The sequence below is a fragment of the Fringilla coelebs genome (genome assembly GCF_963513975.1).
Source record: "Fringilla coelebs genome assembly, chromosome: 4".
In the NCBI taxonomy this organism is placed as follows: Eukaryota; Metazoa; Chordata; class Aves; order Passeriformes; family Fringillidae; genus Fringilla; species Fringilla coelebs.
The window spans coordinates 523,506-537,863 of NC_140032.1; the positions used below are offsets into that span (position 1 = coordinate 523,506).

General features: G+C 62.1%; 1 protein-coding gene across 3 annotated transcripts in view; it reads right to left on the bottom strand.

The window, feature by feature from the left end:
- ADAM33 (ADAM metallopeptidase domain 33) overlaps positions 1-14,358 on the bottom strand; it is a 37,888-nt gene that overhangs the window by 11,317 nt on the left and 12,213 nt on the right. For all 3 annotated transcript variants that reach the window (XM_084204437.1, XM_084204436.1, XM_084204435.1), the window contains exons 4-16: positions 12,127-12,202; positions 11,069-11,145; positions 10,157-10,343; positions 8,720-8,785; positions 8,559-8,630; positions 7,812-7,978; positions 7,627-7,711; positions 6,828-6,970; positions 3,729-3,906; positions 3,344-3,433; positions 1,922-2,117; positions 741-849; positions 42-246 (exon numbers count right to left, since the gene is read on the bottom strand). In XM_084204437.1, coding sequence (XP_084060563.1) covers positions 42-246; positions 741-849; positions 1,922-2,117; positions 3,344-3,433; positions 3,729-3,906; positions 6,828-6,970; positions 7,627-7,711; positions 7,812-7,978; positions 8,559-8,630; positions 8,720-8,785; positions 10,157-10,343; positions 11,069-11,145; positions 12,127-12,202 — 1,651 coding nt within the window. The remainder of the gene's footprint in view (positions 1-41; positions 247-740; positions 850-1,921; positions 2,118-3,343; positions 3,434-3,728; positions 3,907-6,827; positions 6,971-7,626; positions 7,712-7,811; positions 7,979-8,558; positions 8,631-8,719; positions 8,786-10,156; positions 10,344-11,068; positions 11,146-12,126; positions 12,203-14,358) is intronic.

The window sequence follows — 14,358 nt, forward strand, 5'->3', positions numbered from 1 at the left end:
GCAGTGCCCCTCAGCAGAGCCCAGGGCAGGAGGACACTCACCATGCCATCCCCGCACTTGGTGCCCGTCAGGACCAGCCCCGGGTCGGACAGGTCCTCCTGGTCGTCCTTGGCGCTGTAGACGAAGGTGCCCCGGCACTTGACCTCGCGGCCCTTGAGGCGGATGGTGGTGTCGATGGACACCGTGTTGGTGCCCTGAGGCTTCTTGGCAGAGCTCTGGCACTGGATCTTCCCACACATGGCATCCCTGCAGCGGGACAGGCGGCAGTGGTGGCCCCTCAGCCCCCCAGCCCACACCTGGGGGTCCTTCCCCAGGGTTTATGGCCACGCTGGAGAGGCTCAGCGGGTTAAATCATGGAAGCACAGAAATGATGCAGGGAAAGAGCCAGGGGAGGGGAGGCTGTGCCATCCCTGCAGTCACTGGGAGCACCAGAGAGCACAACTCCCTCAATCTGGCACTGGCTTTGATTTCCCAGCAGGCTGGGCTGGGAGCTGCTCGTGGTGGGGCAGCAGAATCACAGGATGGCTTAGGCTGGAAAGGACCTGGAGCTCTCCCAGTGCCAGCTCCAGCAGCGATGGGGACAGAGCCCAGGAGGGCCTGGGGGCTCGCTCGGGGACAGAACAGGGCTGCCCCAAGGGCTGCTGCCCGGAGGCAGGGCCCTCCAGTGGCGTGGCAGGGTGGCAGGGACAGCTGTGGGTGCAGCAGGGACACGGGGCAGCGGGGGCCAGCTCTGTGCCCACCTCTTGTCACACTTGACGTAGCGGCCCTGGCTGTCCTTGCCGCAGTTGCCGTAGGTGTTCCCTGCCATGTTCACGTCCTGGAAGCAGGCATCAGGCGCTGGCCACGCTCCTGCAGACGGGGAGGAGAGCTCTGGGAACACGGGCACGGGCAGGCACCGCAGCAGGAGCGCCACGGGACGCTCAGGGGAGCACACCGGGGAAAGCTCTGCCGGGAGCTGCTGCTGCGGGTGCCGGGCCAGGGACAGGAGGGATGAACTTCCCATTTTCTGGAGTCTTGAGGGGGATTTTGGTCACAGAATGGGTTGGGTTGGAAGAGACCTTAAACGCAACCTGTGCCCTGGGCAGGGACACCTCCCACTGTCCCAGGCTGTTCCCAGCCCCAGTGTCCAACCTGGCCTGGGACATTCCAGGAATCCAGGGGCAGCCCCAGCTGCTCTGCCTGCCCCATCCCTGGCCCTGGGACATTCCAGGGATCCAGGGGCAGCCCCAGCTGCTCTGCCTGCCCCATCCCTGCCCTGGGACATTCCAGGGATCCAGGGCAGCCCCAGCTGCTCTGCCTGTCCCCCATCCCTGCCCTAGGACATTCCAGGGATCCAGGGCAGCCCCAGCTGCTCTGCCTGTCCCCCATCCCTGCCCTGGGACATTCCAGGGATCCAGGGCAGCCCCAGCTGCTCTGCCTGTCCCCCATCCCTGCCCTGGGACATTCCAGGGATCCAGGGCAGCCCCAGCTGCTCTGCCTGTCCCCCATCCCTGGCCCTGGGACATTCCAGGGATCCAGGGGCAGCCCCAGCTGCTCTGCCTGCCCCATCCCTGCCCTGGGACATTCCAGGGATCCAGGGCAGCCCCAGCTGCTCTGCCTGCCCCATCCCTGCCCTGGGACATTCCAGGGATCCAGGGCAGCCCCAGCTGCTCTGCCTGCCCCATCCCTGCCCTGGGACATTCCAGGGATCCAGGGCAGCCCCAGCTGCTCTGCCTGCCCCATCCCTGCCCTGGGACATTCCAGGGATCCAGGGCAGCCCCAGCTGCTCTGCCTGCCCCCCATCCCTGCCCTGGGACATTCCAGGGATCCAGGGGCTCTGCCTGCCCCTCATCCCGTTCCTGAGGGTTGTTCAGAACTGTCCCCTGGCTGTTGGTCGGGCTGTGCCCGTGCAAGGGCAGCCCCCAGGCAGCCCCTGACTGACCTGGCCCCCAGAGCTGCACGCACTGCTGCTGGTGGGTCATGCACATGCCGTTGCTGCAGTAGGCCTGGCCGCGGGCGCAGGAGGAGCCGTCCAGCAGGTACACGTTGGGCGGGCAGTACGGGGACGCTCCCGTGCAGAACTCGGGCAGGTCACAGGAGCCCGCCGCCTCCCGGCACGGCGTGCCAGCCACCTTCAGCTGTGGGGACACGGGGACACGCTGGGGACAGCGGGACTGGCGTGGGGACAGGCTGGGGACAGGTGAGACTGGCATGGGGACAGAATGGGGACAGGTGGCACTGACACGGGGACATGCTGGGGGGAGGCGGGACTGGCATGGGGACAGAATGGGGACAGGCAGGACTGGCATGGGGACACACTGGGGACAGGTGGCACTGACACGGGGACAGACTGGGGACAGGCAGGACTGGCATGGGGACAAGCTGGGGACAGGTGGCCCTGACACGGGGACAGACTGGGGACAGGCGGGACTGGCATGGGGACAGACTGGGGACAGGTGGCACTGACACAGGCACAGACTGGGGACAGGTGGCACTGACACAGGCACAGACTGGGGACAGGCAGGACTGGCATGGAGACAGGCTGGGGACAGGTGGCATTGGCATGGGGACAGACTGGACACAGGTGGCACTGACACAGGGACATGCTGGGGACAAGCAGCACTGACACCAGGACAGACTGGGCACTGGTGGCACCGACACAGGGACATGCTGGGGACAAGCAGCACTGACACCAGGACAGACTGGGCACAGGTGGCCCTGACACGGTGCACACTGGGGACAGGTGGCACTGACACGGTGCACACTGGGGACAGGTGGCACTGACAGTGCCTCCTGGCACAGCTGGCAGCTCTAACACCTGGCAGGTGCCCTGTGGGGCTCTTGTGGCTCTCAGGGCACGGGGACGTTCCTCAGCTGGAGCTTAGCCACAAAGCTGCCAGAGGGATTCTGCTGCAGAGGGACTGGGGACAAGGGACAGAGGGACAGGAGCCAGGGAATGGCTCCCAGTGCCAGAGGGCAGGGATGGATGGGATATTAGGAATGAGGAATTGTTCCCTGGCAGGGTGGGCAGGCCCTGGCACAGGATGCCCAGAGCAGCTGGGGCTGCCCCTGGATCCCTGGCAGTGCCCAAGGCCAGGCTGGACACTGGGGCTGGAGCAGCCTGGGACAGTGGGAGGTGTCCCTGCCATGGCAGGGGTGGCACTGGGTGGGCTCTGAGCTCCCTCCCAGCCCAGCCCATGCCATGATTCTCCTGCAGACACAAGGCTGCACATGAACCCTGCCCGTGGGGCACAGGGAGCGTGTCCCTATGGACAGCACAGGATCCCAGGGAGCAGCAGGGCTGGGTCTGCACCTCATCCCACGGGCACAGGGTGGGCAGGGGGTGGGCAGGGTGGGGTCTCACCTTGCAGCTGTGGCAGCAGTCACCGTGGGCACACTGGGCCCCCTCCTTGAGCGTGCAGTTGTGAGCGTTGCAGCAGGGGTTGGTGCATTCCTGTGGAGAGCACAGCTCCGTGGGCTGGGGCCCCAGCCCTTCCCCACCCATCCCAGCAGCGCCCTCCTCATCCTGCAAGGGGGAAACTGAGGCACAGAGGGCAGGGGGAAGAACTGGGCACTCAAGGGGGAAGTCAGGACTGGGATAGATGGATTCAGGAAGGTGGGAGTGGGAAAAGCCCTTGGGATGGAGTTCCTGCGGTGACAGCAAACCCTTCCCTTGGAAATGCCCTGTGCAGGAATTCCCTCAGTGAGGATGACCCCTCTGTCCCTCCCCCTGCCGGAGGACGCTGTACCTCCACCTCCCCGCAGTCACAGTCCTCTCCCTCCTCCCGGAAGCCGTTGCCACATTTCCGTGCCACCACCAGGTCCTTGGTGTCGGGCAGGTTGAAGAGGCACATTCCCCCTCCCTTCTGGAAGTAGCTCTCCAGCTGCCTCCGGCTGCAGGAGCTGAACACGCGAGGGAAGGGGTGCCTGGGGGACACAGCGGGAGCAGGGCCGGGACAAGGTGGGAAATCAGTGAGAGCTGGGAACCAGGACATGGGCAAACTGGCACAAACTGGCACAAACTGGCACTGACCCCCCCATTGTTCAGTGACCCAGGAGCATCTCCCAGCCCAGACCAACAGCCAGGGGACAGTTCTGAACCCCAAGTGCTCAGGAAGGGCATGGGGGCAGGCAGAGCCTCTGTCCATCACCCCTGGGACATCACCCCCCCTGCACCCCCAGGTGTGGGCCCCAGCCTGCAGATGCCAGCCCAGCGCTGCTGCAGGTGTCACCTCTGCCCTGGGATACCGCAGACCCCAAGCCACCCACACCTGCAGGGCGCTCTGCTCGCACTCAGCCTTCAGCAAACCCCTTCCTGTCCCCACTGAACCAGACAGCAAACACCACCTGGGCCACTGAAACACCCACAGCTGGGACGGGTGCACATCGCTTAAAGGAATACGGAAAAAATACCAAAAAGGACCCAGAGAGCAGCAAAAAATAAAATAGTCAGAGCCTACAATGTGTAAGGAATGAGGAACAGGAGAAACACTCATTTTCTACAGAACCTCTGAAGGAGAAACGCTCATTTTCTACAGAATCTCTGAGTAAGATTCTTCTCTAATTTCACCGTTTGTGGTGTTTCAGTGGTTTATGAAGAAGAAGGAAACATTTCCTTCTTCTTAAAAACAGTTTCATTTCCCCTTAAAGCTGAAAAATATTTTTATAACAGGACATCTCATACTCAAGATGACTCAGAGGACATGTTCTAAAAGTGGTTTTGAAATCTCTTGAGCTGGAGGGAAACCTGTAAGAGCCTGTAGGTTGCAGAGACTGGGCAAGCCAATGTACCCTAATGTATTTATATATATTCATATACATGGCTGTGCAAATAGGCACAGGCTGGGCACAGCCAGAAATGTGCTTTTCCCCACCACAATCTGCCCAGGGAGAGGTGAAATCCTGTGGGATCAACACCAGGGTCTGGCAGCCCTGAAAGCACAAGTGGGGTCCCACTGTTCCTTCCTAACTGGAAGAGCAGGTGGGTTCAAACCACAGGGAATGAACGGCTGCCTTTCCTCAGGCAGGGACATCTGGGATGAGATATCCTCAGGAGAGGGAAAACCCAGAGGGAGAAGGACTGGAAAGGAAATTGGCACCAAGCACATGGATTATGAACCCCACCCAGTGCCACCCATCCATGGCAGGGACAGCTCTCACTGCCCCAGGTGGATCCAGCCTGGCCTTGGGCACTGCCAGGGATCCAGGGGCAGCCCCAGCAAATCTGGGAATTCCAGCCCAGCCCCTGCCCACCCTCCCAGCCAGCAATTCCTTGCCAAGATCCCAGCCCAATCTCCCCTTTCCCTGTGGCAGCCATTCCCTGCCTCCTGTCCCTCTGTCCCTTGTCCCCAGTCCCTCTCCAGCTCTCCTGGAGCCCCTCCAGGCCCTGCCAGGGGCTCTGAGCTCTGCCTGGATTTTTCCCTTCTCCAGGGGAGCATTCCCAGCTCTCCCAGCCTGGCTCCAGAGCAGAGGTGACAGCATTCCCTGCCTGCACACAGCACCGCAGCCTGCTGGGGCTCTGGGGACACATCCAGGGCTCTGGGGACACATCCAGGGCTCCAGGGACACACCAGGGCACTGGGGACACATCCAGGGCACTGGGGACACACCAGGGCACTGGGGACACACCAGGGCACTGGGGACACATCAGGGCTCTGGGGAAACGTCCAGGGCTCTGGGGAAACGTCCAGGGCTCCAGGGACACAACCAAGGCACTGGGGACACACCAGGGCTCTGGGGACACACCAGGGCACTGGGGACACACCAGGGCTCTGGGGACACATCAGGGCTCTGGGGACACACCAGGGTTCTGGGGACATGTCCAGGGCTCGGGGACACACCAGGGCTCTGGGGACACACCAGGGCTCCAGGGATACATCCAGAGTTCTGGGGACACATCAGGGCTCTGGGGACACACCAGGGTTCTGGGGACACGTCCAGGGCTCGGGGACACACCAGGGCTCCAGGGACACACCAGGGCTCCGGGGACACATCCAGGGCTCCAGGGACACACCAGGGCTCCGGGGACACATCCAGGGCTCTGGGGACACACCAGGGCTCTGGGGACACACCAGGGCTCTGGGGACACACCAGGGCTCTGGGGACACATCCAGGTCTCCGGGGACACACCAGGGCTCTGGGGACACACCAGGGCTCTGGGGACACATCCAGGACACTGGGGACACACCAGGGCTGCGGGGACACACCAGGGCTGCGGGGACACACCAGGGCTCTGGGGACACATTCCAGGCTCTGGGGACACATCCAGGGCTCCGGGGACACACCAGGTCACCGGGGACACATCCAGGGCTCCGGGGACACACCAGGGCTCTGGGGACACATCCAGGGCTCTGGGGACACACCAGGGCTCCGGGGACACACCAGGGCTCCGGGGACACACCAGGGCTCTGGGGACACACCAGGGCTGCAGGGACACACCAGGGCTGCGGGGACACACCAGGGCTCTGGGGACACATTCCAGGCTCTGGGGACACATCCAGGGCTCTGGGGACACATTCCAGGCTCTGGGGACACATCCAGGGCTCCGGGGACACATCCAGGGCCCTGGGGACACACCAGGGCTCCGGGGACACACCAGGGCTCTGGGGACACACCAGGGCTCCGGGGACACACCAGGGCTCCGGGGTCACACCAGGGCTCTGGGGACACATTCCAGGCTCTGGGGACACACCAGGGCTCCGGGGACACATCCAGGGCTCCGGGGACACACCAGGGCACTGGGGACACATTCCAGGGCTCCGGGGACACACCAGGGCTCTGAGGACACATCCAGGGCTCTGGGGACACACCAGGGCCGCGGGGACACGTGCCAGGCGGGCAGCACTCACCCCGTGGCCGCTGCCATGACGCAGCCGCCCTGCTCGGGGGTGGCCTCCACGCAGCAGCCCTGCGTGTCGTGCACCATGCCGAAGTTGTGGCCGATCTCGTGGGCCATGGTGGCCGCGGCTCCGATGGGCTGCTCCGCGTGGTCCTGCCCGGGGAGGGGACGTGTCACCGCAGCCGGCAGCGAGGGACAGGGCTCGGGCACAGCAGGGAGTGGGGCTGGGCACGGCAGGGACCGCACGGCCCCGGGCGCAGCGGGGTCCCGCAGGAGGAGGGGTTGGAGGAAGGGTTGTGGCACAAGTGGGGTTTGGTCTCCTGACTTTCCCCTGTGGGACTGGTGGGAAGCTCTTGGCTGCAGCCAACTGCTTAAAAGCCAGGGCACATCCCAAACCCCAGAAACCTGGGTGGCCCCACCGCCCTGCCCAGGGATCACAGGTCACCGAGGCCACCGTGACCACCCCATCATGCCCAGGGCCACCACCAGGAGGAGGAGAAGTTATCTGGGCAGAGATGGTCCCAGAAATCCAGAGAGCAGAAGCAGGCACAGGCAGGAGCTCCTCAGCACGAGGGACAGGAGCAGCACAAGAGATCCCAGTGCTGCTGCCAGCTGGGAGCTGGGAGTGGGAGACCTTTATCCACCCCTTCTCACCCCTGTGCACCTGGCCAGCACCTGAGGGGGTCAGCAGCTACAACATCACCCCTCACCTTCAGGCTGCACCCCAGGCCCAACTCAGGGGCTGCTCCTCCAACCCCAGGGAGAACTGCCCCGGGCCGGGGGGCACAGGGACCCCCAGCTGCCCTTACCACGCTGACCCCTCCGGAGTTGTCGGCGCTGCACATCCCCTCCAGCGGGGCCATCCCGATGGTGGTGCCCCCGAAGGTCTTCCCTCTGCCCGGGCAGGAGAACGGGGCCAGCTCAGCACTGGGGGGTCGGGAGTGCCCAGCCCCAGCCGGGAGCCCCCGCCCGGCACCCCCAGCCCAGGACCCACGTCAGCAGCTGGGCGTTGTCGTGCTTCTTGCGCGCCCTCAGCGACTTCTTCCACTGCAGGAAGGCCCAGAGCGTGGCGTTGGCGTCGCTGCTCACCGCGCACTGGTCCCGCTCCGTCCACACCTCCAGCCCGATCAGGGCCACCTTGATGTTCAGCAGCCTGTAAAACTGCGGGAGGGCACGGGTGAGGCGTGGGACTGCAATTCCCTGGCACCCTCCTCCCCTCCCCTCCCTGCTGTGGGGTACCCCTGGCAGGTCCTCGTGGTTCCCTGCGGCCGTGTGACCCCAGAACACTCCTGTCCCAAGCCCACCTGCAAGCATGGGCTCCACAGGCACGGGTATGGGCACAGGAGCCAGTCAGGGTGGCACGATGACATTCAGTGACAACACCTCAGTGTGTCCCATCTTTGCCAAAAATCCTCCCAGGCAGGGGCCAGTGAACACTTCCCTGCTGAGCTCAGCCCATGGGTGACAAAGCCCTTCCCACCATGTGCTCAGAGAGCTCCTGAACTCCTCCATGGGTGGCCAAGCCCTGGCACAGCTGCCCAGGAGAGGGAATTCACAGCCATGTGCATGTGGCACTTGGGGACATGGTCAGTGGTGGCCTTGGCAGCGCTGGGGAATGATTGGACTCAAAGGACTTAAAGGCCCTTTCTGACCTTAACAATTCCATGATTCTTTTATTCCTTGCCCTGGTGACACAGGGACAGTCCCTGAGGGCCCCACGAGGGTCTGGCAGGTCCCTCACCTTGTCCACATAGTTTGCGATCTCCACGATGCGCTGCTTGGTGTGGCCCAGGTTGAGGTTCTGGTTCCTGAACTGGAGAGAGATGAGGATGGGCAAGGGTCACGGGGTCAGTCCAGGGTGGAGACAGAGAGGGACCCTGCTTTTCTGCCCCCAGCACTCACCAGGGTGTGATCAGCAACGATGAAGAGCTCCATGTACTTCATGGTCCTCCAGGCATCTCTCCTGGCCTGCAGGCAGACACAGGGCTCAGCAAAGAGGGCACCCTCCAGACACCACAGAGCTGCTCAGGAGGGACACCTGAGAGGGGAAACTGAGGCACGGGGTGACAGAGAACGTTTGGGTGTCTCCAAATGACCTCATGTCATATCCCACATGGTAGGATGCAGCACCAAGACCCAGCTTAAGCATCCTCTGAGGTCTCCTGCCTAAATTCAAGCCACCCTTACAGACCCTCTCACCCCACCTGCCTGCACAACCTGCCCAGCTGTCAGGGGCATGGGAGCTGTCAGCAGTGCCAAGAGCCCCTCCAGCCCTCTGCCTGTCCCCAGACAGATCCCATGTGGATTTACCCATGAGGATTTACCCATGAGGATTCACCCATGAGGATTCACCTGTGAGGATTTACTTGTGAGGATTCACGGTAAATTCACCCATGAGGATTTACCTGAGTGGATTTACCCATGGGGATTTACCCCTGAGGATTCACCTGTGAGGATTCACAGTAAATTCACCCGTGGGGATTTATCTGAGTGGATTTACCCACGGGAATTTACCCATGAGGATTCACCCAGGTAGATTTACCCATGAAGATTCACCCATGAGGACTCACCTGAGTGGATTTACCCATAGGGATTTACCCATGGGGATTTACCCATGGGGATTCACGGTAAATTCACCCATGAGGATTTACCCCAGTGGATTTACCCAATTGGATTTACCCATGAGGATTCACCCGTGAGGACTCATGGTAAATTCACCCATGAGGATTTACCCCAGTGGATTTACCCATGGGGATTTACCCATGAGGATTTACCTGACGGGATTTACTTGTGAAGATTCACAGTAAATTCACCCCTGAGTATTCACCTGTGAGGATTCACGGTAAATTCACCCGTGAGGATTTCACCAAGTGGATTCCCCCGAGTGGATTCACCCGTGAGGATTCACCCCAGTGGATTCCCCCGAGTGGATTCACCCCAGTGGATTTACCCCAGTGGATTTCCCCGAGTGGATTCCCCTGAGTGGATTCACCCCAGTGGATTTCCCTGAGTGGATTCCTCTGAGTGAATTTACCCCAGTGGATTCCCCCGAGTGGATTCCCCCAAGTGGATTTACCCAAGTGGATTCCCCCGAGTGGATTCCCCCGAGTGGATTCACCAAGTGGATTTACCTGAGTGGATTCCCCCGAGTGGATTCCCCCGAGTGGATTCACCAAGTGGATTCCCCCGAGTGGATTCCCACGAGTGGATTCCCCTGAGTGGATTTACCCCAGTGGATTCCCCTGAGTGGATTCACCACAGTGGATTCCCCTGAGTGGATTTACCCCAGTGGATTCCCCCGAGTGGATTCACCAAGTGGATTCCCCCGAGCGGATTTACCCGTGGGTGCCGTGGCTGGAAGAGCCGGGCGATGCCAGCGACCGTGCCCCCCAGGTGCTGGCCGTGCCCGCAGGTGCCCCCTGGCAGGGGCAGGTGCTCTGCTCGCTGGATGAGGTGGAGGCCGGGCTCGGGGGGCCCCAGGGGGCTCAGGTAGTAGCTGGTGTTGCTGCTCAGCACTATGAGGCCCCTGGAGATGGGAACAGCCCCGATGGCTCCTGTGGTGTTTCTGCCCAGGTCTCCCCAGCCCCTGAGGCCCCACAAACTCATGGCACATCAGCCTGGTCTGTACCCGAGTGAGGGAGCAATGGATCCATCCCACCTTTGTCAGCTCCACAATCCACAGACCCTGCCTGCCTCCAATCCTGATTTCCCCGTTCCCTATTCCTTCCTCCATTCCCAACTCCTTCCACCATTCCCTATTCCTTCCCACATTCCCTGTTCCTTTCTCCATGCCCCATTCCCCATTCCCCATTCCCATTCTCCATCCCCCATACCATATTCCCCCATTCCCATTCTCCATCCCCCATACCATATTCCCCCATTCCCCATCCCCATTCCCATTCCCCATTCCCATTCCCCCATACCATATTCCCCCATTCCCCATTCCCCATTCCCCCATTCCCTATTCTCATTCCCCATCCCCCATTCCCCATTCCCCCATTCCCTATTCCTCATCCCCATTCCCCATTCCCCCATTCCCTCATTCCCCCATTCCCATTCCCCCATACCATATTCCCTCATTCCCATTCCCATTCCCCCATACCATATTCCCCCATTCCCATTCCCCCATACCGTATTCCCCCATTCCCCATTCCCCATTCCCCATTCCCATTCTCCATCCCCCATACCATATTCCCCCATTCCCATTCCCATTCCCCCATACCATATTCCCCCATTCCCATTCCCCCATACCGTATTCCCGAGCAGGTGCTGAGCACGACCCAGGAGCCGCGGTGGCCGCGGACGTGGCCGTGGTAGTGACAGTGCTCCTGGAGAGAGACAGGGGGACCTTCCTCAGCGGGCTGGGAGCAGCCACCCACGGGCTGGTCCCAGAAAAGCCCCCCTTTTCCATCTCCCAGCTTCCATCTTCCCTTTTCCATCTCCCCCTTTCCATCTCCTCCTTTCCATCTCCCCCTTTCCATCTCCCCTTTCCATCTCCTCATTTCCATCTCCCCCTTTCCATCTCCCCATTTCCATGCCCCCATTTCCATCTCCCCCTTTCCATCTCCCCATTTCCATGCCCCCATCTCCATCTCCCCATTTCCATCTCCCCTTTTCCATCTCCCCCTTTCCATCTCCCCTTTTCCATTTCCCCTTTTCCATTTCCCCATTTCCATCTCCCCCTTTCCATCTCCCCTTTTCCATTTCCCCATTTCCATCTCCCCATTTCCATCTCCTCTTTTCCATCTCCCCATTTCCATGCCCCCATTTCCATCTCCCCATTTCCATCTCCCCTTTTCCATTTCCCCATTTCCATCTCCTCTTTTCCATCTCCCCTTTTCCATCTCCCCATTTCCATTTCCCCATTTCCATCTCCCCATTTCCATGCCCCCATTTCCATGCCTCCATTTCCATCTCCCCATTTCTATTTCCCCATTTCCATGCCCCCTTTTCCATGCCCCCTTTTCCATGCCCCCATTTCCATCTCCCTATTTCCATTTCCCGTCTCCGTTTCCCAGCCAGGCGAGCGCGTTCCCCCGCACCGGGAGCGGGGACGGGAGCGGGGTCAGCCCGGGACAGAGCCCGGCGCCCGGCGCTGCAGGGCTGCAGAGGCCGGTGGGGCCGTGGGGAGGGCCCGGTGCCGCTGTGTTTGTGTCCCGAGCGCTGTCCCGGGGCCCGGAGCCGCAGCCGCCGAGCGCCGCCGCATTCCCGCAGCGCCGGGCATCTCCCCCGCCCGCAGCGCCGGGCTGCGGCTGCGGCTGCGGCTCCGTCCGAAACCCGAAACACAGAGGGGAGCGCCCCGCACGCACCGTGTGGTTGGGGGTCACCGTCACCGGCTGGCCCTGCTCGCTGTAGTGCGTCTCCGTGTAGCCCGGAGCCAGCAGCCTGCGGGGACAGAGCGGGGACAGAGCGCGCAGCTGCTCCAGGGCTGCCGGCACAGCAACGCACCGAGCGCCGAGCCTGGGCCCGCCCGGGCCGTCCGACACATCCCCCTGAACCGGGCTGGGCCATCCACACATCCCCTGAGCCCCCTGAACCATCCACATATCCTTTGAGCCGGGCTGGGCCATCCACACATCGCCCTGAACCGGGCTGGGCCATCCACACATCCCCTGAGCCCCCTGAACCATCCACACATCCCCTGAGCCCCTTAAGCCATCCACACATCCCCTGAGCCCCCTGAACCATCCACACATCCCCTGAGCCCCTTAAGCCATCCACACATCCCCTGAGCCCCCTGAACCATCCACACATCCCCTGAGCCCCTTAAGCCATCCACACATCCCCTGAGCCCCCTGAGCCCCCTGAACCATCCACACATCCCCTGAGCCCCCTGAACCATCCACACATCCCCTGAGCTCCCTAAACCCAGCTGGGCCATCCACACATCGCCCTGAACCGGACTGGGACATCCACACATCCCCTGAGCCCCTTGAACCATCCACACATCCCCCGAGCTCCTTAAACCATCCACACATCCCCCAAACCCCTTAAACCATCCACACATCCCCTGAGCCCCCTGCCCCTGGCTGGGCCATCCACACATCCCCTGAGCCACCCTGAGCTCAGCTGAACCATCCACACATCCCCTGAGCCCCTGTCACCGCTGTGACCCCAACCAGAGGCTGCCCATGGCCAGCAGGGACAGGGATGGCAGCAGGGACAGTCCAATGTTCCTCTTTGTGCCTCAGCAGGGACAGGGCTGTGCAAACTGTGGTGCCCAAACTGCCCTGGGGTGCTGCTCTGCGATGGGGCACTCTGGCTGCCCACCCACTCCCCGCCAGGGACCCGGGGACCACCTTGTACCAGCAGGGACAAACAGCCAGGGGGGTGACAAACAAACAGCCAGGGGGGTGACAAACAAACAGCCAGGGGGGTGACAAACAAACAGCCAGGGGGGTGACAAACAGCCAGGGTGGGTAACAAACAGCCAGGGGGGTGACAAACAAACAGCCAGGGGGGTGACAAACAGCCAGGGGGGTGACAAACAGCCAGGGGGGTGACAAACAGCCTCTCCCCAGGGACAGAGCCCTCCCTGGGATAAAGCCCCAGGAGAGCCATCCTGCTGGGCTCAGCCCCATACTCAGGGCCCAGCTGGGGCTGTGGCAGGTTTGGGGTCTCTGACACTGCCCTGGGCACGTCACCTGGGCAACCTGGGCAACACCCCAACAAATGGGGCACGGGGACCCCAAAAATATTGAGATGATTGTGAGAAAGTGCAGGCTGCTTTTAGGAAGATGCACCCCTGCCTTTAACCCCTGCCTCAGCTTCCCCCAGCTATGGCCACCTCCTTCCAGGGCTGATCCAGGTGTGACCTGAGCCACGCCATGCCATGCTGTGCCACCCCATCCCATCCCATCCCATCCCATCCCATCCCATCCCATCCCATCCCATCCCATCCCATCCCATCCATCCCATCCCTGGGCTGGCAGGTCCCCGTGGAAGGGCAGCACCCCTGCAGGGCCTCACCACCCAGGGAAGGACAACGAGGGCCAAGTTTTCCCCTGCTCTCAGTTTAGACTCAGTTTTGGGGTTTGGCCCTGTCCCAGAGGTTAAATTGTGCAGAGGAAAGAAAGCAGCTCCCAGAATAGCCCCCCTGCCTCTCCCTGTCTGCTTTCAGCCAGCGTGGCCCCAGAAATGTCCCTGTGGGCACGGCTGTGGCTGCCCAGCTCCTGTCTGTGGGCCTGGCACCAGGGACTGCAGCCACAGCTCAGACAGGACAGCCAGCTCAGCCTGGCTCCTGCAGGGACACCTGGGTGGCTGCCAAGGCACGGGCCTGGCCAGCCTGGGGACACGGGGACAGGGCGAGGACAGGGACGGGACAGCTGGGCTGAGGACACAGGAATGGCAAATCCTCCTGCCACGGCCAGGGAATGGGCTGGGATGGCTGAGACAGCCACAGCCCGGCTGAGCCCCGAGCAGGGCACATCCCCTCCAGGCAGGGAGGGTAGGACCAGCCTGCTCCACCAAGCAGGGAGAGGAAAACACCCCAGGAGCAGAGCTCCCAGTGCCACCAGAAAGATCCGAGGTCTGGCCTGGCT